A 20,501-nucleotide genomic window follows, 5' to 3' on the forward strand; every position below is an offset into this window, starting at 1 on the left:
GTGTGTGTGTGTGTGTGGTAAACTCACATTATCTCTGCCTTTATTGTCACTAGAACCCAAAAACTTCTTACTCCTATCTAGCTATAACCTAGCACCCATCAATCAACCTTTCCCAGTTCCTTTCTCCACACTATCCTTCCTTAACTTATCATTACCTTAACTCAGACAAGAGTCTGGACCTGTATTTAGTTTCCTGAATTCCCATCCTTCTCCTACCCTCAACCAGTTTTCTTACGTATCACGACCAGATTAGTCTCCCAAAAATACAGCTTTGATCATACCTGAAAACCTATGTATAAAGACATACATTTTTACTGAGAGTAGGAAAAATGAAATTTAAAGATCTACTGTTTGTTAATTAGTTGTGCAAAGAGCAGAGTTTGCTAACACATTGTACTGGCAAGTTTATGGAATGGTATAGCAGTTCTTGAAAACTTTCTTCTAGCTTTTGCATATCTTGAAATATATATTCATCATTGTTTAAAATCTTTTGAAAACATTTCTCATGGAAACTTTTGAAATGTATACAAAGTAGAAAAAGTATTATAATGAACTTCTCACTATTTCTTTTTTTTTTTATAAAGATTTATTTATTTGAAAGTTACACAGAGAGAGGAGAGGCAGAGAGAGAGAGAGAGAGAGAGGTCTTCCATCCAATGATTTACTCCCCGATTGGCTGCAATAGCCGGAGCTACGCCGATCTGAAGCCAAGAGCCAGGAGCTTCTTCTGGGTCTCCCATGCAGGTGCAGGGGCCCAAGGACTTGGGCCATCTTCTGCTGCTTTCTCAGGCCACAGCAGAGAGCTGGATCAGAAGTGGTCCAGGTCTCTAACTGGCGCCCAAATGGGATACAGGCACTTCAGGCCAGGGTGTTAACCCACTACACCACAGCACCAGCCTCTTCTCACTCTATTTCAACAGCTCTCAACATTTGCTTTGTTTTCATTCATTACCCCACCTCTCACCTCACTGAATTAGTTTGAAAACATAAATCCCCAGTTTCATTGTTATAAATAGTTTAGAATACCATATTATTGTAAATTTCTGTTGAAATGGTCAGTTATAAATACTTTTTACAGTTTTATTTTTTGCCTTTCTATTGAGTATTTATAATTACTTAATGAAGTATTCATATAAGCAATTATGAAGTGTATTGTGCCTTTATAAAGTTAACCTTTTATTTCCAATTACAGGGAAAATTATAAAGTCAGTTCCTGGAAAACTAATGAAAGAGGTAACTGATTTATTTTGATTCTATAGCATTATAGTCATAAACTTTTTAAAAATTGATGAATTTTAATGGCTTATATGATACTAAAAATCATAATTTTGATTTTTGATTTTTCTGCCATGACCTCTGTACCGTGACAGAAAGGTCAGCATTTAGAACCTTTCATCATGAATTTCATTAATTCCTGTGAATCTCCAAAGCCTAAACCAAGCAGACCAGAACTGACCATTCTCAGCCCTACTTCAGAAAACAACAAGAAGGTACTGCTCATTACTTTAAAGAGTCATTAAGTTTCAAGTTCTCCTACTTGAGATTATTTTTCTACCATAGGGGAAATGAATGCTTTGTTAATGAAAAACCTTATAATTTACACCACCTTTATATGGAAATCACTTGCACAGTGTAAAGAGGGTATTATGTGTAGCTTCTTGGTTCTTTGCTTTAATATGGTAAATGTGGTTTTTTAAAGATACTGTGTTTACAGACTTCTGTCATTTCTATATTTAGGGATTCCTTTTTTAAAGATTTATTTGTTTGTTTGAAATACAGAATGAGAGAGGGGAAGAGAGAGAAAGAGAAGAGAGAAATGTCCTATCTGTTGGTTCACTGCCCAAAGGCTTCAATAGTCAGGGATGGGCCAGACCAAAGCCCAGAGCCTGGAGCCCAAAAATCCATTTGGATCTCCCATGTGAGTGGCAGTGGTATAAGTGCTTGGGCCATCCTCTGCAGTCTTCCCAGGCACATTACTGGGGAGCTGGATCAACAGTGAGCAGCTGGAACTCAAACTAGGCATTCTGATATGGGATGTGGTCGTTCCAAGTGGCAATTTAACTGCTGGCCAAACACCTACCTTTGTATCACCCTACTTTGTATCTGTTGCTGTGTTACAAACCACCCGAAAATTACCGGCTTAAAACAACAACTGTTGATTTTATTTGTTTATGATTCTGTGGGTCAACATTTTGGACTGGACTTAGCTGATTATACTGCAACTGGTCTGTAATCTTGGCTTTTCTTGGTCTGGATGACCAAAGATGACTTTGTTTCCATGTCTGGTGAAAGTTGGTTCTGCCTGTTGGCTGGACCTTGTGTCTTCAACAAACAGTACTCAAGTCACATAGTAGCAGCATTCTAAGATAGGTAGATACATAAATTGGTTTATGTGTGTATGTATGTGAAAGGCAGAGTTACAGAAAGATCTTTTCTATCCACTTGAGCATTCATTAGATAGCCACAATGGCCAGGGCTGGCACAGGCTGAAGCCAGGATCCCAGAACTCCATCCTGGTCTCTCAGGTGGGTGCAGGGGCCCAAGTACTTGGGTCATTTTCTGCTGCTTTCCCAGGCACAGTAGCAAGAAGCTGGATTGGGAGTGGAACAGACAGGACTCCAACTGGTACCCAAATGAGATGTCCCCATGAGATGGCAGCTTACCTGCTGTACTACAATAGCAGTCCCAATAACAGTAGTATTCTAAGAGGGGAAGCCTCAAGACACAACTTTCCAGGCTTACGTTTGCTCAACGATTTACTCAACATCTGTCTCATTAGCTAATGTAAGTCATGTAGTCAAGTCTAGTTGGTGTGAGACGGAACACACAAAAGAGATTGGCTACAGAAAGGCATGATCCTTGGGGCTGTTACTTTTATTCTCCTATCAGTTTTGTAAAATTCTCAGTTATATACTTTTTAGATATTACCTTATCCTATCCCCCCCCTTTTTTTCCTTTGACAGGCAGAGTTAGGCAGAGAGAGAGACAGAGAGAAAGGTCTTCCTTCCGTTGGTTCACCCCCAAAATGGCCGCTACAGCTGGCACGCTGTGCCGATCCGAAGACAGGAGCCAGGTGCTTCCTCCTGGTCTCCCATGCGGGTGCAGGGCCCAAGCACTTGGGCCATCCTCCACTGCCTTCCCAGGCCACAGAAGAGAGCTGCACTGGAAGAGGAGCAACGGGGACAGAATCGGGTGCCCCCACTGGGACTAGAACCCGGGGTGCCAGCGCCACAGGCAGAGGACTAGCCTAGTGAGCCGCGGTGCTGGCCTATCCTATTCTCTTTCAAAAATATTTTTTCATCTTGCTATTTAAAATTTTAAATTAACATGTAATACTTATACATTTTTATGGGGTACAGTACAGTATTTCAACACTATACACAACATAAGCTGATTGAGTTTGGCAACAAAAATTTCATTTCTTTTGTGTTTTGAGACTACCAGCTCTTTTCTAGTTCTTTATATAGTATGTTCTATATTATTATAAACTATAGTCACCTCACTCTACTGTGAAACACTAGAAGTCATTATTTCTATATGACTATTTTGATAGCTGTTATCTTTGTCTCCTGGAAGACTGATTTAATTCTCATTCTGTTTTCCATTTATTAACAAAATATATCATATCTTAACTCAAATATCATCTTAAACGGCTTTCTGAGTAAATCTTAGCCCTCCACAGTTAATGAATGTTTCCCAAAACAGTTTATTGCACTTAGTAGTATTTGTATTTTCTTTTGGGATTGTTGTAAATAAATCTTGTGATTAAATCTCAAAACTGCTTGAAATGATTTAAGAGATTCTTAAGAAATAGCTTTTTTTTTTAGGTTGCCTACTATATGTGCATACTTTTATAAGTGATGAAATGTTAAAATTAGTCTAATGAGTAGGATTATGGAGAATTTTCCAGAGAAGACCTTTAAAGATTGAGAAATTGTGTAAATTTTTGTACTGAAAGGATATGTCTTCAAAAACTTTATGAAAGTTTGGTCAAACTGGAAATTAACTTTGCTGATGGCTTGTTAATTGGTCCAACTTTATAGGAAAGGAATTTGTTATTACACAACAAAATCCGTCAATTGTTTACATTCTTTGACCTTGTGACCCAAATGCTAGGAATTTTTTGGAAGAAAATCTAATAGAAGAGCTTGTAATGCATGATGATGTTTATTAAAGTATTATTTACAAAAATTAAAAGTTGGAAACCATATGAAACTCAACATTATAGGAAGGATTAGTCATGTTAAAGAATATCTACTCCAGGATTTGTACCAGGTAAAATTATAGTTACAGAAACTATAAGACAACATAAAGATATTTGATGTGGTACTAAGTGAAAAAAAAAAAGCAGGATGTAATATTTTTTGTACCCCATTGTGCATGACTATACATGGTGATTAGATTAGTTGCAGTATATGGCGATTGGGTTGTTTTTCTCCCAGTCTTTTTCAGATTTACTATATCATTACTGTTTCCTAATGAAAAATTAAATTAAAAACATGTGGCAGTAGGGGAATTGTTCCAGAAGATGGAATACTTTTCATATTTCTTAGTTTGGGGAAGATGTTTTAATCTTATATCTCTGAGTTAAGAATATCTGACAAAAGAACCAATAGAATGTAGGGTGTTGGTTCTTGGGACACTTTTTTAAGAAAGCCTTTAAATAATTCATCTTCAAGCAGCCAGTGTTGTAGTACAGTGGATTAAATGCCCGTATCTGTGACATTGGCATCCCACATTACCCAGTATAAGTTGCAGCTATTTCACTTCCTATCCAGCTTCCTCCTGCTAATGTGCCTGGGAACACCACTGATGATGGCTAAAGAGCTTGAGCCACTGCCACCCATATGGGAGACTCAGGTGCAGTTCCTACTCCTGGCTTTAGTGTGGACTAGTCTTAGCTATTGTGGCCATTTGGGGAATGAACCAGTGAATGAAAGATTTTTTTATCTCTGTCCCTTTTCTCTAACGTTCTACCTTTCAAATAAATGAGCAAACAAATAAATAAATCTTTTTAAATTCATCTTTAAATAAGATTCAGTATACTTTCCTTCATAGTTTTCTGAACTTCTTCTCTCGCAGTACTTATGTTACATCATTTCATTAATTTCTTGACCTATTTCTATTGGATGTTAAAGTTGTTGGGGAATAGTGAGCTGTCTTCCTATTCCCTGTCCTTGGTGTGCTATCTGGCACATGGAAAATACTTAATGTTTATTGAATGGATGTATAAAAGGAGTAAAATAATTCTTTTGTTAAAATTCATTAAGATGTATTGTTACTTATAATAGATTTTGTTTGCGATTTAGTTGCATGTATTGTTTTACCCATGAGTGGTTCTTCATGTCATATCATGTTTGTTTTTTTCCCCTCCACATTGATTAGGCCTTTTCTGGACTTTGAATATTATTGTCTAAATAATCTGTTCTTAAAGCTGAATTTTCACCTCAACTTACTGATTAAATAAGATTTATAATATTTAAATCATGTTTTAAAATTAGCTCTCAATAATCTTTATATTTTACTTTGTTCCTTTTAATGTATGAAAACAAAGAAGGGGTTCTTTATAGATAATAAGCTTTTTTTGCAGTGGGTTTGCTGTCAGAACACAGGTGTTGTGAAAATCACCACTAAATTGAAGCCAGAATGGGACAGGAAAAGACTCACATCAACATCGTCGTCATTGGTGTAGATTCAGGCAAATCCACCACCACTGGCCATCTGAGCTACAAAAGAAACCATTGAAAAATTTGTGAAGGAGGCTGCTGAGGTGGGAAGGGGCTCCTTCAAGTGTGGCTGGGTCTTAGATAAACCGAACATCGAGCGTGAGCGTGGTATCACCATTGACATCTCCCTGTGGAAATTTGAGACCAGCAAGTATTATGTGACTGTCGTTGATGTCCCAGGACACAGAGACTTCATCAAAAACATGATTACAGGCACATCTCAGTCTGACTGTGCCATCAGATTGTTGCTGCTGGTGTCAGGGAATTTGAAGGTGTTATTTCCAAGAATGGGCAGACCTGTGAGCATACCCTTCTGGTTTACACACTGGATGTGAAACAACTAATTGTTGGTGTTAACAAGACGGATTCCACTGAGCTACCCTACATCCAGAAGAGATACAAGGACATTGTTAAAGAAGTCAGCACCTATGTTAAGAAAATTGGCTACAACCCTGATGTAGTAGCATTTATGCCAATTTCTGGTTGGAATGGTGATAACGTGCTGGTGCCAAGTGCTAATATGTTACAGTTTAGGGATGGAAAGTCACCCGCAAAGATGGCAATGCCAGTGGAACCATACTGCCTGAAGCCCTGGATTGCATCTTTCCACCAGCTAGACCAACTGACAAGCCTTGTAGACAAGGATATCTACAAAATTGGTGGTATTGGTTCTGTTTGCGTGGGCTGAGTGGAGACTGGTGTTCTCAAACCTGGCATGGTGGTAACTTTTTGCTCCAGTCAACATCACAGTTGAGGTCAAGTCCATTGAAATGGACTGTGAAGCTTTGAGTGAAGCTTTCCCTGGGGACATTGTGGGCTTCAGTGTCAAGAACGTGTCTGTCAAATATGTTTGTCGTGGCAACATTGCTGGTGACAGCAAAAATGAACCACCAATGGAAGCAGCTGGCTTCACTGCTCAGGTATCATCCTGAACTATCCAAATCAAATCAGTGCTGGCTACGCCCCTGTCCTGGTTTGTCACACAGCTCACATTGCTTGCAAGTTTGCTAAGCTGAAGGAAAAGATTGATTGTCATTCTGAAAAGAAACTGGAAGATGCCCATAAATTCTTAAAATCTGGTGATGCTGCCATTGTTGATATGGTTTCTGGCAAGCCCATGTGTGTTGAGAGCTTCTCTGACTATCCTCCTCTGGATTGTTTCGCTGTCTGTGATATGAGACAGATGGTTGTTGTGGGTGTGATCAAAGCAGTGGACAAGAAGGCTGCTGGAGCTGGCAAGGTCACCAGGTGTGCCCTGAAAGCTCAGAAGGCTAAATGAATATTATCCCTAATACCTGCCAACACAGTCTTAATCAGTGGTAGAACAGTCTCAAAACTGTTTGTCTCAACTGGCCATTTAACTTTAATAGTAAAAGACTGGTTAATAATAACAATGCATCGTAAAACCTTCAGAAGGAAAGAAGAATGTTTTGCAGATCATTTGTGTGTGTGTGTGTGTGTGTGTGTGTGTGGCAGTTTTAAGTTATTAGTTTTTAAAATCAGTACTTTTTAATGGAAAAAATTTGACCAAAAGTCTGTCACAGAATTTTGAGATCCATTAAAACAAAATTTAACGAGAAATAAAAATACAAATGATGAGTTTGTCTGTTGTGTCTAAAGTGATCATAGGCTTTACTGTGATATTTTGGGGAGAACCATTTTTAATGCCATTTTGGGCATAATCATGGATTTTTAGAAACATTTTAACCTGTTATTCTGTTTTGATCAGAAAAGGTCTAAATGTCTGCTCTGTGTCACTTTAGTTATGACTATCATCAGAAAGTACAATAAATTATTTCAACTTTTATTTTAGCTTTTCAATGATCTGTTTAAGAATAATGCAAACCGTGCTGAGAATACAGAGAGAAAGCAAAATCAGAATTATTTTATGGAGGTGATGACTGTAGAAGGAGTGTATGATTACCTGATGTATGTAGGTAAGATATAAGTGGTTTATATTAAAAGCTGTTTTTATTCATTTTATTTCTTCTGTGATGCAAATTAATGCTCTTGAGTACAGTCACAGTTAACTGTTTTTAAATTTTAATATCCTTTCATAAGAATCCAATGTAGTCAGTCTTGAATATATAAAATACTAATGTTTACGCACTAAATATTGACCATTGCCATTTGGGTTGTCTATATTGGAAAATGTTCAAAGTATCTATTTATTATGAACAAAACGGGATTTTATTTGATTGTTCTCAGGACGAGTAGTTTTCCAAGTTCCTGACTGGCTTCATCATCTGTTAATGGGAGCTCGAATCCTCTTTAAAAACACCCTGGAAATGTATACTGACTACTATCTTCAGTGTAAACTGGAGCAGCTATTTCAGGAGCACCGTTTGGTCTCACTTATAACACTTCTCAGAGGTTTGTGTTTTCTCAGTTGTTTGTTTCATGTTGTGTGTACCCAGTGATTTTTAAGTAGATCTAGAAGATTGAGAAATCTTAATTTTTCTTTGATTTGTTAGTAGAGGAAATACCTTGTGTTTGAACAGGTGAGAATTCCAGGTGTTTGAACAGATGAGAATTCCAGAAAAGTACTTTTTTTTAATTCTTTTTCAGATGCTATATTTTGTGAAAACACTGAACCCCGTTCTCTCCAAGATAAACAGAAAGGAGCAAAGAAAACTTTTGAAGAAATGATGAATTACATTCCAGGTATAATATTTGATAAGTAATTCAATTTTGTATAGATTAGCACTTCCTTGATGTTACAGTGTATAGTAATTATTGAAGCTAATTTTTACTGTGAATTTTAATTTTAGAAATAGTTATAAGGACCAATTAAAATGAACTCAGTTGTTAAAGAAAAATTTTATTTTTATTTGAGAGGCTCAGAAAGAAGAGAAAGGGGTAGAAGAGGGCAGAGAGAGCACTCCTGTCTGCTGTTTCACTGCAATGGCTGGGGGTCAGCCAAAGCCGGTGGCAGGAGTTCAGATCAGTCTGGTCTCCCAGATGGGTGGCAGGAGTCCAATTACTTAAGCTATTATTGCTATTTCTTAGGGTCTGTATTGGCAGGAGCTGTAGCTATGAATCAAACTCAGGCATTAAGTGTCTTAACTAGTAGACTGAAATGCCTGCTCCCATTTAAAAAAAAAATTTTTTATGTTAGCACTAAGAACTTTAAGACAAGGCTTTTTCTGCTTACATAATAGTCCATAACTTAAAATCAGACATCAAAGTGACAAGTGGTGGCACAGTTGGAGTCCTGCTGCCCACTGTAGATGACAGTAGCTGTTGTAGTGTGTATGATTAAAAGATTAGAATTTGTTCATTCATTCCAAATTTATTGAGTATTGTCTATGTTCTAGGCGCTGTGCAGAGTGCAAGTGATGTAAAAACTACTTGATTACCTCAGTCTCACAGGAACATAGACATTGAGAAAGCATACATGTGATAATAGTATATTCAAGTTATAGAGGTATTATAAGGGGGAGTGAATGGCCACCTTTCCTGTAAAGCTCTTTGGGTCACTTAGTAAATAAATGGTAGTAACTTCCTCTTGTGATGGGAAATAACAAAGGAAAAATGTCAAGGAATCAAAGTGGAGGGTACTTAGTTTAGAAGAGTTTGAATGTGAAGTACTATAAATTGGGAGGAAATGTCTCATAGTAATTGGATATCTAGATTTGGAAGTTGGAGCAAGAGTGATTTAAGGTAGATTGGTAGAGTTATGGGAGCCATGTGTGGATGGATACCAATGTGCAGGGAGAAGATACAGAGTAAGAAGAAAAGAATGTGACTTCTGGCTTCCTCTTCAGGATGTGAGCAGCTAGAAGCCTCTATGTTGATGTAGTAATGAGTGAAAAAACTAAATATACTGAAAAATTGACACCTGCTAGACCCATTAGAGTGGTGAGGTTAGGGCAAACCACTGTGTCCCAAATTGGAGAGACCAGGAAGCTAAAACAGCATCCTAGCTATTCAGCAAAAACTCATGAATACAGACCTCTTAGAGTATCATTGTAGAGGTAGGTAAACCTGAACCATAATCAGTAAATTGCTGGGAGTTCAATATGAACAAATATGAAAGATTAAAAACTCCAGGGGGAATAAGTTGTGGATACTTCCCACACTTTTTAACTTTTACTGCCACATACTGGACCAAGTTCCAACAGTGAATACCAGAAAAAAAATCTTATGATTCTGGCAGGGGGAGAAGGGGGAATTATATTAGAACATTTTATTCTTGAGAAGGCCCTACCCTCAAGAGAAACTATTTAACCAGAGCCTAATTGCCCTGGGGAGAAGGGAAAATTGCAGCCTGCTCTGGCTTTCTATGTGGAGAAAGGGAAATGCCCTATTTCCACCCACTATAGCCATTCTGTCCTACCTAGAGGAGGAGAAAATCCCAAGAAACACTCATGAAGTTCATGGTTATATGGTTCGGGCTCACTAAGAGATTGAGAGCTACCTTACCATCACAGTACTAAAGGCCTATTTATAGCAGTTCTGTTTGCCCAGTGTGTCATGTCCAGCTATTTAAAAAAATTGCAAAATTTCTAAAAAGAAAAGTTTGAAGAGACAGTCAAGGATCAGAACCAGATTCAGATATGGCAGGGATGTTAGAATTATCAAACTGTGAATTTGAAGCAGCTATGAATATGATCATGAGGGCCTTGATGGATAGATAGCATGTGAAAATATACAAATAATGTAAGCAGAGATTTGGAAATTCTAAAAAAGAAGTTAAAAGAAATGCTGATAGGGTGGGTGTTTGGCCTAGTGGTGAAGATACTAATATCCTATATCAGAGTGCTCGAGTTTGAATCCTGCCTCCATTCCCAATTCCAGCTTCCTTCCAGCACAAACCCTGGGAGGCACGAGAAGATGATTCAAATAACTGGCATCCTGCCCTTCACATGGAAGCCCTGGATTAAGTTCCTGGCTCCCAGTTTTGATCTGGCTCAGACCCAGATGTTGTAGACGTTTGAGCAATGAATCAGCAAATGGAGCTGTCTGTGTCTGTCTCCATAAAAATTTAGGGAAAAAAAGAAATATGGTAGAGATAAAAAATACTGAAGTATAGATGAAGAATGCTTTTGATGAGCCTTATTAGTAGACAGAATGTAGCTAAGTAAAGACTCCCTGAGCTTGAAGATACCTTAGCACAGGGACAGTTTTTGTTTCTTTCTTTTTGTTTTTGTTTTTGTTTTTGTTTTTTATTTTTTTTAAAGATTTATTTGAAAGAGTTAAAGAGAGGGAGAGACAGATCTTCCATCCACTGGTTCATTCCCCAAATGGCTGCAACAACCAGGGCTAAGCCAGGCTGAGGCCAGGAGCCAGGAGCTTCATCTAGTCTCCCATGCGGGTGCAGGGGTCCAAGCACTTGGGCCATCCTCTGCTGCTTTCCCAGGCAGACACAGGGAGCTGAATCAGAAGAAGAGTAGCTGGGACTTGAACTGGTACCCATATGGGATGCCGATACTGCAGACAAGTGGCTTAATGTCCTGCACCACAGTGCTAGCCCCCAGGGGCAGGGTTTGACGTAACCATTGAAGTGTTGATTAAGATGACTTAAGATGACAGCACCTCACATAAGAATACCCGAGTTTGATTACCTGTCTGGCAGACCCTGGCAGGCAACAGTGCTGGCTCAAGAAATTGAGTTCCTCCTACCACGTGGAAGACCTGAATTAAATTTTTTTATTATTATTATAAAAATTTATTTCTTACATAGCTGTGGCATTGCAGGTAAAGCCACCGCCTGCAGTGCTGGCATTCCATATGGGTGCTAATTTGAGTCCTGGCCAACTCTCTGCTATGGCCTGAGAAAGCGATAGAAGATGGCCCAAGTCTTTGGGCCACTGCACCCACTTGGGAGACCTAGAGGAAGCTCCTGACTCCTTGCTTTGGATCGGCCCAGCTCTGGCCATTGCAGTCATTTGGGGAATGTACCTGGGGATGGAAAACCTCTCTCTCTCTCTCTCTCTCTCTCTCTCTCTCTCTCTCTCTCTCTCTTCCTCCCTGTAACTTTGCTTTTCAAATAATAAAAATAAATCTTTACAAAAATTATTTCTTTGAAAATCAGAGAGAGAGAGAGAGACCTTCCATCTGCCATTAGCAGGGAGTTGGATGGGGATTGGAGCAGCTGGGACCTGAACCAGGGGCCATATAGGATACCAGTGTTATAGGAGGTAGCTTTAGCTACTATGTTACAATGCCAGCCCCTGAATTGAATTCTTAGTTTTCTGCTTTGTCCCTACCCCCTCCATTGTTGGCATTTGGGGAGTGAACCAAGTGGATGAGTGCTCACTGTCTCTAGAATAAGTAAAAGAAAAAGTAGAAAAAAGATATCATAGCACAAACCATCCTAACTACAAAGTAAAGAGAAAAAAAGAAAAAAAAAAAAGCCAGAATATCCAGGAACTATGGGAAAACTACAAAACGTGACAATTCTAAACGGAGAAGAAAGGAGAAGAAAGAAACACTATGGGGATGTGTAAAGCCACCGTCTGTGGTACTGGCATCTCATATGGGCACCCGTTGAGTCCCAGCTGCTCCACTTCCAATCCAGCTTTCTGGTACGGCCTGGGAAAGCCGTAGAGGGTGGCCCAAGTCCTTGGTCTCTGGCACCCGTGTGGGAGACCTGGAAGAAGCTCCTGGCTCCTGGCTTTGGATAGGTGCAGCTCTGGCCATTGGCACCATCTGGGTAGTGAACCAGTGGATAGAAGAGTTCTCTCTCTCTGCCTCTGCCTCTCTGTAACTCTGACATTCAAATAAATAAATAAATAATTCTTAAAAAAAAAAAACCACTCTAGGGGCTGGCACTGTGGCATAGTAGCTTAAGCCTCTGCCTATGGCACTGGCATCCCACATCAGTGCTGGTTTGAGCCCCAGCTGCTCTACTTCTGATCCAGCTCACTGCTAATGATCTGGGAAGGCAGCAGAAGATGGCCCAAGTTCTTGGACCCCTCTACCCATGTGAGAGACCCAGAAGAAACTCCTGGCTCCTGACTTCAGATCTGCCCAGCTCTGGCTGTTGCGGCCATTTGGGAGTGAACCAGTGGTTAGAAGACCTTTCTCTCTGTCTCTCCCTCTCTGTCTGTAACTCTGCCTCTGAAATAAATAGATAAATTAAAAAAATAAAAAATAAAAATGCACTCTAACACATAAACCAAAGACAAAATATTGAGAGAAATTAAAAAATACTTTCAACTAAATAAAAATGAGAACACAGTGTTTCAAAATATGTGGGATACAGTGAAAGCAATGATTGGAGCCAAGTTTATAGCACTGAAGGCCTATATTAGAAAACAAAAAAAAATATCTAAAGCCAATTGCCTAAACTTCCACTATAGGAGACTAGAAGAATATGTTGAATATGTTAAATCCAAAATAAACAGAAGAAAAGAAATAATAAAAATTGGAACATAAATCAGTGACATTGGAAACAGGAAAGCAGCAGAGAAAATCAGTGAAATTAAAAGCTAGTTCTTTGGGAAGATCAATAAAATTGATAAGCCTCCTGTCAGGTTGAGAATAGGAGAGAAGACAAATTAGAAGTGAAAGAGGAGGACATTATCACAGGTCCCATGGACATTAAAGGATATTAAGGATGCCGTGACTCTGTGTGTGCCTACAACTTTGATAACCTAGGGCAGTATGGAATAAATAATCGAAAGATAGCATATGCTAAAACTCATACAAGAAATATATAGTGTGAATAGGATTGTCTGTAGGCGTTGAATCAATAATTAATAGCCTTAGAAAACACAATGGGCCAGTGCCGCAGCTCACTAGGCTAATTCTCGCCTGCGGTGCTGGCACCCCGGGTATTAGTCCCGGTCAGGGCTTTGGGTTCTGTCCAGGTTGCTCCTCTTCCAGTCCAGCTCTCTGCTGTTGCCCGGGAGTGCAGTGGAGGATGGCCCAGGTGCTTGGGCACTGCACCCGCATGGGAGACCAGGAGGAAGCACCTGGCTCCTGGCTTCGGATCGGTGCAGCGCCAGCCATGGCAGCCATTTAGGGAGTGAACCAACGGAAGGAAGATCTTTCTCTGTCTCTCTCACTGTCTAACTCTGCCTGTCAAAAAGAAAAAGAAAAAAGAAAAAACACAAACGGCCAGGCCCTGATTCTCTGGTGAATTCTGCCAAACATTTAAGAAAACTGCTGATTTTCTATAATCTCTCAGAAAATAGAAGCAGAATGAGTATATCCTAACTCATTCTAGGAAGTCAGCATTACCCTAAAATCGAGACCAGAGACCCTACATGAAAAGTAAAGTACAGAAGTATATCTCATGTACATAAAGGCAGAAATCCTCGATAAAAAATTAGCTAATCAATCCTCTGCCTGAGGCACCAGCACCCTGGGTTCTAGTACCAGTTGGGGCGCCAGTCCTGTCCCGGTTGCTCCTCTTCCAGTCCAGCTCTCTGCTGTGGCCTGGGAGTGCAGTGGAGGATGGCCCAGGTGCTTGGGCCCTGCACCCACGTGGGAGACCAGGAGAAGCACCTGGCTCCTGGCTTCGGATCAGCACTGTGCGCCAGCCACAACACACCAGCCGTAGCGGCCACTTTGGGGGTGAACCACTGGAAAAAGGAAGACCTTTCTCTCTCTCTCTCTCTCTCTCACTGTCTAACTCTGCCTGTCAAAAAAAAAAAAAAAAAAAAAACAAAACTAATCAATCCAACAATGTACGAAAACCATTGTACCGCCAACAAGTGACGTTTATCCCATGTATTCAAGACTGGTTCAACATTCAAAAATCAGTGAATGTAATTCATCTTATTGAAAGATTAAAAAGAAAAGTCACATGATCAAATCAATGGATGCAGAAAAGGCATTTGATAAAATCCAACACCAATTCTATTCCTAGTAAAGAAACTAACTCTATTTGTTTTTGGTAATTAAGAAACTAGGAATTGAAGGGGAACTTCCTTAATAAAGACTATCTACAAAATACCTGCAGGTAATGACATACCTAATAATGGAAAGCTGAAAGCTTTCCCACTAAAATCAGGATAAGGCCAAGATGTCCCTCTCACCAAGTGCTTTTCAACATTGTGCTGGAAATTCTTGCTAATTTAATTAGTCAAGAAAGGGAAATAAAAGAAATATAGATGGGGAAGGAAAAATAAACTGCTTTTGTTTCTATATGATATGATCATTTATGTAGAATATTGGAAAGTGACAAAAGAGGATCTTGTGATTATAACAGGGTCTCAGGATACAAGCATAATACACAAAAGGCAGTTACGTTCATATGTGCTTACAAAGAATAATTGAAATTTGAAATTAAATGCAGAATACTGCCTCAGAATCAGCCCTGAGCCAAGTCAAATCCAGGAGCCTGGAACTCAGTCTGGGTCTCTCATGTGGGTAGTAGAGACCCAAGTTGTCACTTGCTACCTCTCAGGGTATACATTACTGGAAACTGGAATTGGAAATGGAGCCAGAACCTCAATCCAGACACTCCTGTACGGGATATGAGTGTGCCAACTGGTGTCTTAACTGCTGCATCGAAGGCCACCCTAGGTCTGATTTCTTTTTGGTGGTAGAAATGACACAAGTGTTGCAAGATAACTGTGTAATCAGAAGTGAATCTAAACTTGTTGTACCCTAAATTACTGTTTTGTTTTGTTTTGTTTTGTTTTTTTTTTTAATTTATTTGACAGGTAGAGTTATAGAAGTGAGAGAGACAGACAGAGAGAAAGGTCTTCCCTCCGTTGGTTCACTCCCTAAATGGCCACCATGGCTGGCGCTGCACCGATCTGAAGTCAGGAGCCAGGTGCCTCCTCCTGGTCTCCCATGGGGGTGCAGGGGCCCAAGCACTTGGGGAAGAGGAGCAACCGGGACTAGAACCCGGTGCCCATATGGGATGCCAGCACCACAGGCAGAGGATCAGCCAAGTGAGCCACGGTGCGGCCCCCCTAAATTACTGTTTAAACATTTATAGTATTTCCCAAAATGATTGTTCTGTAAGGTGGTTATTAGTAATTTATGGGGGCTGGTATTGTAACATGGCAGGTTAAGCCGCCTCCTGTGATGCCAGCATGGGTGCTGGTTCATGTCCCTGCTGCTCCACTTCTGATCCAGCTCCCTGCTATTGCACCTGGGAAAGCAGAAGAACATGGCCTAAGAACTTGGGCCCCTGACACCCACATGGGAGACCTGGATGAAGATCCTGGATGAAGATCCTGGCTCCTGGCTTTGGCCTGGTCCATCCCTGGCCATTGCAGCCATTTGGGGAGTGAACCAACAGATGGAAGATCTCACTTTCTGTCTCTCCCTCTCTCTGTAAATCTGCCTTTCAAATAAATAAATCCCTTAAAAATAGTAATTTATGCAAAAAGTATAAAAATAAACTTGTCACATTCATCAATAAAATTCTACCTTAAAAATCAAAATCCCCCCAAATTAAGAACATTATGAAGAACTACTGAATAAAAATAGGATACTGTCATAACAACCTGACTGATCTTTGCTCTCGGAAGCTATGCAGGGTTAGTTAGCTCTGATTAGTATTTGAATGGGAGACTGCTTGGGAATACCAGGTGCTGAAGGTTTGGGGCTAGCATTGGGCTTAGCAGTGAAGATGCTGCATGAAACAACCACATGCCATATTGGAGTGCGTGGGTTCAAATTCTGGCTGAGATTTTACCTTCCTGTTGACACATGCCCTGGGAGGCAACAAGTAATGGCTCAAGTAGTTTTGGTCACTTTGACCTTCATGGGAGACCTACTTTGAGTTCCTGGCTCCTGGCTTTGGCCTGTCCCAGCCCTGGTTGTTGCAGGCATTTAGGGAGTGATCCAACAGATGGAGGATTATTCTGTTTGTATCCCTCCCTGTCTCTTTTTAAATAAATAAAAGTGTTTTCTTTGTGTAGAGGTAGACTCATGTTCTATTTTAGTATTAATGTATTTTTTCTGTGCTTTTCTGTATGTATATGCACAAATGTACAAACAGTATTTTAGGTTTTTTGTTTTTTTTTTTACCCAAATGGGATGATACAACAAGTACTATTTTCCAACTCTCTTTAGCCATTTCTTTTCTGCATCATTCTTCAGGGCTTGTATTTCTTTATGCATTGTGAATTTCCAAAAGAAGGGTACATAATACTGCATTTCTCAACTTGACTATAGAATTCTTTATTTTCCAGGAGCCTCTTAAAGAACACTGTTTTAGGAAAATACTTATTTATAGTTTTTGCATAATATCTGGGAAATAGAGTGAGAATTTTGCTTTATGATCCAATGAGTCAGTTTATAATTCTAGATTGTTTCATGTGTGGCTTTCTTGTTCAGATTTGATAGTAAAGTGTATTGGTGAAGAAACCAAGTACGAAAGCATCAGACTTTTATTTGATGCCTTACAGCAGCCAGTACTCAACAAGCAGGTAAAAACTGTTAACACCAGTATTCAGGTGTTGGGTTGGTTTGGTGAATGACACAGTAGGATGTCTGGAATATATTTGGCTGTATAAATGACACTTAAATGGGGGCAATGCAATTCAGACATTCAAGAGATATATTTGTATTATTCCTTTTTTGCTGATTCCTTTTTCTTTATAACATGATTTTTAAAGTTTAAAATTGATATATATCATAGAAAATTTAGAATATATAGAAAATTCATTAAATAAAATAGAAATTTAAAAATCAGTAATTCCATCATTCAAGAATAACCAGACCTATCACTTTTACATGTATAGTCTATACATTCTGTTGAAATTTTAATACAGTTACACTTTTGTATTCTGTTGTTTTAAAATTTTTGTTATTTGTAAAGTATTTAATGTAAAAATGAGCTAGAGGAATAATAATAAACTGTCCATATGCAAATACATGTGTACCTGCCATGTATTTTTAGAATAGAACATTATGATATTGTTACAGCTACTGTTGTTCTTGTTTTACATTGTCATTCCCATCCCCTGCCTGCCCATTTAGAGGTAACCACATTTTATATTTTATGTTCATTGAAATTTTTTTGTCTGGTGTCTTAATTTTTTTTTTTTTTTTTTTGGTACTTTAGCTGACTTATGTTTTATTGGACATTGTGATACAGGAACTGTTTCCAGAGCTCAATAAGGTTAGTGAAAAAGAGTTTTACATATATATCCACACACACACACACACACATATATATAAATAATTTTAAAAATTCATTAATTTGAAAGGCAGAGTTACACTCAGAGAGAAAGAGAGAGATCTTCCACCTGATAGTTCACTCCCCAAATGACTGCAATGGCTAGGAGTGGTCCAGGCCAAAGCAAGGAGCTTCATCCCTGTCTTCCATGTGGGTGCAGGGGCCCAGGTTCCTGGGCCATCTTCCGCTATTTTTCGAGGCACTTTAGCAGGGAACTGGATTGGAAGTGGAGCAGCCAGGGCACACACTGGCACCCCTGTGGGATGCCAGCATCTTGGGTGCTGGCACCCAAAAAGTAGTATTTTATTTGTTACTCTCTTAATGGTATGCTGACATTTATTTTAATGAAGAATATAAAAGTTAAAACCCTTGTGACTATGATTCTTTAAAAAACGAACAACCTGGGGGTTGGCATCATGGTACAGCAGGTAAAGCCACCACTTGTGACACCAGCATCCCAAATGGGTGCCAGTTCATGTCCTGCTGCTCCACTTTGAATACAGCTCCCTGCTAATGGCCTGGGAAAACTAGTGGAAGATGGTCCATGTATTTGGGCCCCTGCCACCCATAAGAAGGAGTTGAATGAAGTTCTTGGCTCTTGGCTTCTGCCTGGCCCAGCGCTGGCTGTTGGGGCTATCTGGGGAGTGAACAGAGGATGGAAAATCTCTCCCTCTGTTTCTCCCTCTCTCTTTGCAACTCTGACTTTCAAAATAAATAAAAAAATCTTTTTAAAAATGAGCAGTCTTAAAAGATGGCTTTTTATATTTTCTTTATTTGCCATAACAAGCATAGTGTGGGAGGATAGGCACTGAATAAGTTGTGCCTTTACTAATTACAAGCAGATAGGAACCCTTTAGACTTCCCATAGAAAGATGTGAATATAAATCCTAGCCCAAGAGTGCACCAAGCTCTTCAGATTATCATCTGCGGTACTGTATGATGTTTAAGTCAAAGACTTGAGTATATTTTGAAATCATTGAGTTTGTCTAAACTCGGGAACATAATGTGAATTGGAATTACCTTGTGGTAATAATATATTGAATCTTAAAGATTTTTAGTTTTGAATGAAGACTCAAGTTGTTATTTTCTGGGTTTTTTTTTTTTTTTTATTAGTCTCTGGTTGGGTGAAAAAGTTATTGTTCAAGACTGGCACTGTAATGAAATACTATATATATATAGCATAGTGGGAATCAAGTTTGGACTATTTACCTTAATTATAAGTTCTCAAATTATATTAATACTAAGTGTATATTAAAATAAGGTGGAAAATTACAGATATTTTATGTATAGTTTCCATTGGAATTAATACCAGGAAACCTTCAACTCTGATTTAGGCTTTTTAAGGTCATCACTATGATGCCATTATCTAATTTCTAAAACATAGGTATTATCTGCTGTATCTACCAGCTAATTTCTTTTGTGTTACGGTATATTGTGTCTTAGGTTAGAATTTTATGTACATTAGTGCTGATAGGTAACTCACAAATGAACCCAATCATATTTTCTTCTATTAAATGAATTTATTTTTACTTTAGGTGCAAAAGGAAGTTACCTCTGTGACGTCCTGGATGTAAACATTTGGATTTAGTAGTAGTAAATAACCAGTTAAGATTTCTGCTGTGCTTGTGTAGTAGAAATGTACTTTTTTTCTTTTATTTTTATGTATATCATGTACTTCAGTGTCTGAAATTTTTAATTTTTTTGTTTTAATAAAGACTAAATAACAATGAAAAGTGGTTGGTTTCAAATGTTTAATTTTAAACTTGTTACCCAACTTTTATTGAATGTAATCATTTGTTATTGCCATTTTTTAAAAAGGAGAAAATTCACATTCCTCTTAGGGCAAACAGATAATACTGATAACCTTTGTGTTGTATTACTTTGAAAATAATTATGCTTAGTATGGAGAAACTTGAATAAGATGTGATTTTTCTTATTTGAAGTTAATATAATTTTTTAAAGATTTGTTTATTTATTTGAAAGAGTTACAGAGAGAGAGAGAGAAGGAGAGGCAGAGAGAGAGAGAGAGAGAAAGGTCTTCCATCTGCTGGTTCACTCCCAAGATGGCCGAAATGGCGAGAGCTGCACCAATCTAAAACCAGGAGCCAGGCGCTTCTTTCCAGTCTCCCACATAGGTGCAGGGGCCCAAGGACTTGGGCCATCTTCTACTGCTTTTCTATAGCAGAGAGCTGGATCAGAAGTGGAGCAACTGGTATATGAACCAGCGCCCCATGGGATGCCGGCACTGCAGGTGGCAGCTTTACCTGCTGTGCCGCAAGCGCCGGCCCCTGAAATTATTACATTTTAGTAGATTTGTTTTTCTTTTGCTTTTCTTTTTCTTCATGGCTAACTATGTATCTATAAATTAAATACCCTATATGAGATTTTCACAATAAACAAGACTGACAGGTTTTAGCGCTGTTAGGCTTGAAAACTGAATACTCCCAAATATTTGTGATTATATGGTTATGACTTTGTTTCACTGAATTGTGTTTAACTATATTCCAAAGCTCATATGAACAGTTTAGGCAAGTATATTTTTTATCTATCCTCTTTATTGTCTCTTCAATAGAAAATTATAGAATTAACTGTTTTTCTTCAGGAATGTTAATTGAAAGAATATTTTAAAAGATTTCAATGCTTAACCTTCTGCTTACAATTCCTTGCCATGCTATGCTTTA

General features: G+C 38.8%; 2 protein-coding genes across 19 annotated transcripts in view; one reads left to right on the forward strand and one right to left on the reverse strand.

Annotated features, from left to right (window-relative positions):
* The window catches only part of SNX14 (sorting nexin 14), a 98,661-nt gene extending 79,108 nt beyond the window's left edge, over window positions 1–19,553 (forward strand). For all 16 annotated transcript variants that reach the window (XR_016233881.1, XR_016233883.1, XR_016233882.1 and 13 more), the window contains 8 exons: window positions 1,193–1,233; window positions 1,371–1,490; window positions 7,540–7,663; window positions 7,935–8,099; window positions 8,295–8,390; window positions 16,977–17,068; window positions 17,707–17,763; window positions 19,356–19,553. Coding sequence is in view for 13 of the 16 variants with exons in the window: in XM_051854506.3 (XP_051710466.1) it covers window positions 1,193–1,233; window positions 1,371–1,490; window positions 7,540–7,663; window positions 7,935–8,099; window positions 8,295–8,390; window positions 16,977–17,068; window positions 17,707–17,763; window positions 19,356–19,394 (734 nt within the window). In the remaining 3 variants the exon portion in view is untranslated. The remainder of the gene's footprint in view (window positions 1–1,192; window positions 1,234–1,370; window positions 1,491–7,539; window positions 7,664–7,934; window positions 8,100–8,294; window positions 8,391–16,976; window positions 17,069–17,706; window positions 17,764–19,355) is intronic.
* NT5E (5'-nucleotidase ecto) overlaps window positions 1–20,501 on the reverse strand; it is a 105,067-nt gene that overhangs the window by 30,839 nt on the left and 53,727 nt on the right. Inside the window, exons 9-10 of one of the 3 annotated variants that reach the window (XM_070073819.2) lie at window positions 5,668–5,726; window positions 2,141–2,361 (exon numbers count right to left, since the gene is read on the reverse strand). In XM_070073819.2, coding sequence (XP_069929920.1) covers window positions 5,695–5,726 — 32 coding nt within the window. In that variant the 3' untranslated portion in view covers window positions 2,141–2,361; window positions 5,668–5,694. Of the gene's footprint in view, window positions 1–2,140; window positions 2,362–5,513; window positions 5,727–20,501 lie in introns of those variants that run through there. The other 2 variants (XM_070073820.1, XM_017345271.3) reach the window with 2 other exon arrangements.

The sequence above is a fragment of the Oryctolagus cuniculus genome, chromosome 5, assembly GCF_051225735.1.
Source record: "Oryctolagus cuniculus isolate XC-2025 breed Fujian yellow rabbit chromosome 5, ASM5122573v1, whole genome shotgun sequence".
Taxonomy (NCBI): domain Eukaryota; kingdom Metazoa; phylum Chordata; class Mammalia; order Lagomorpha; family Leporidae; genus Oryctolagus; species Oryctolagus cuniculus.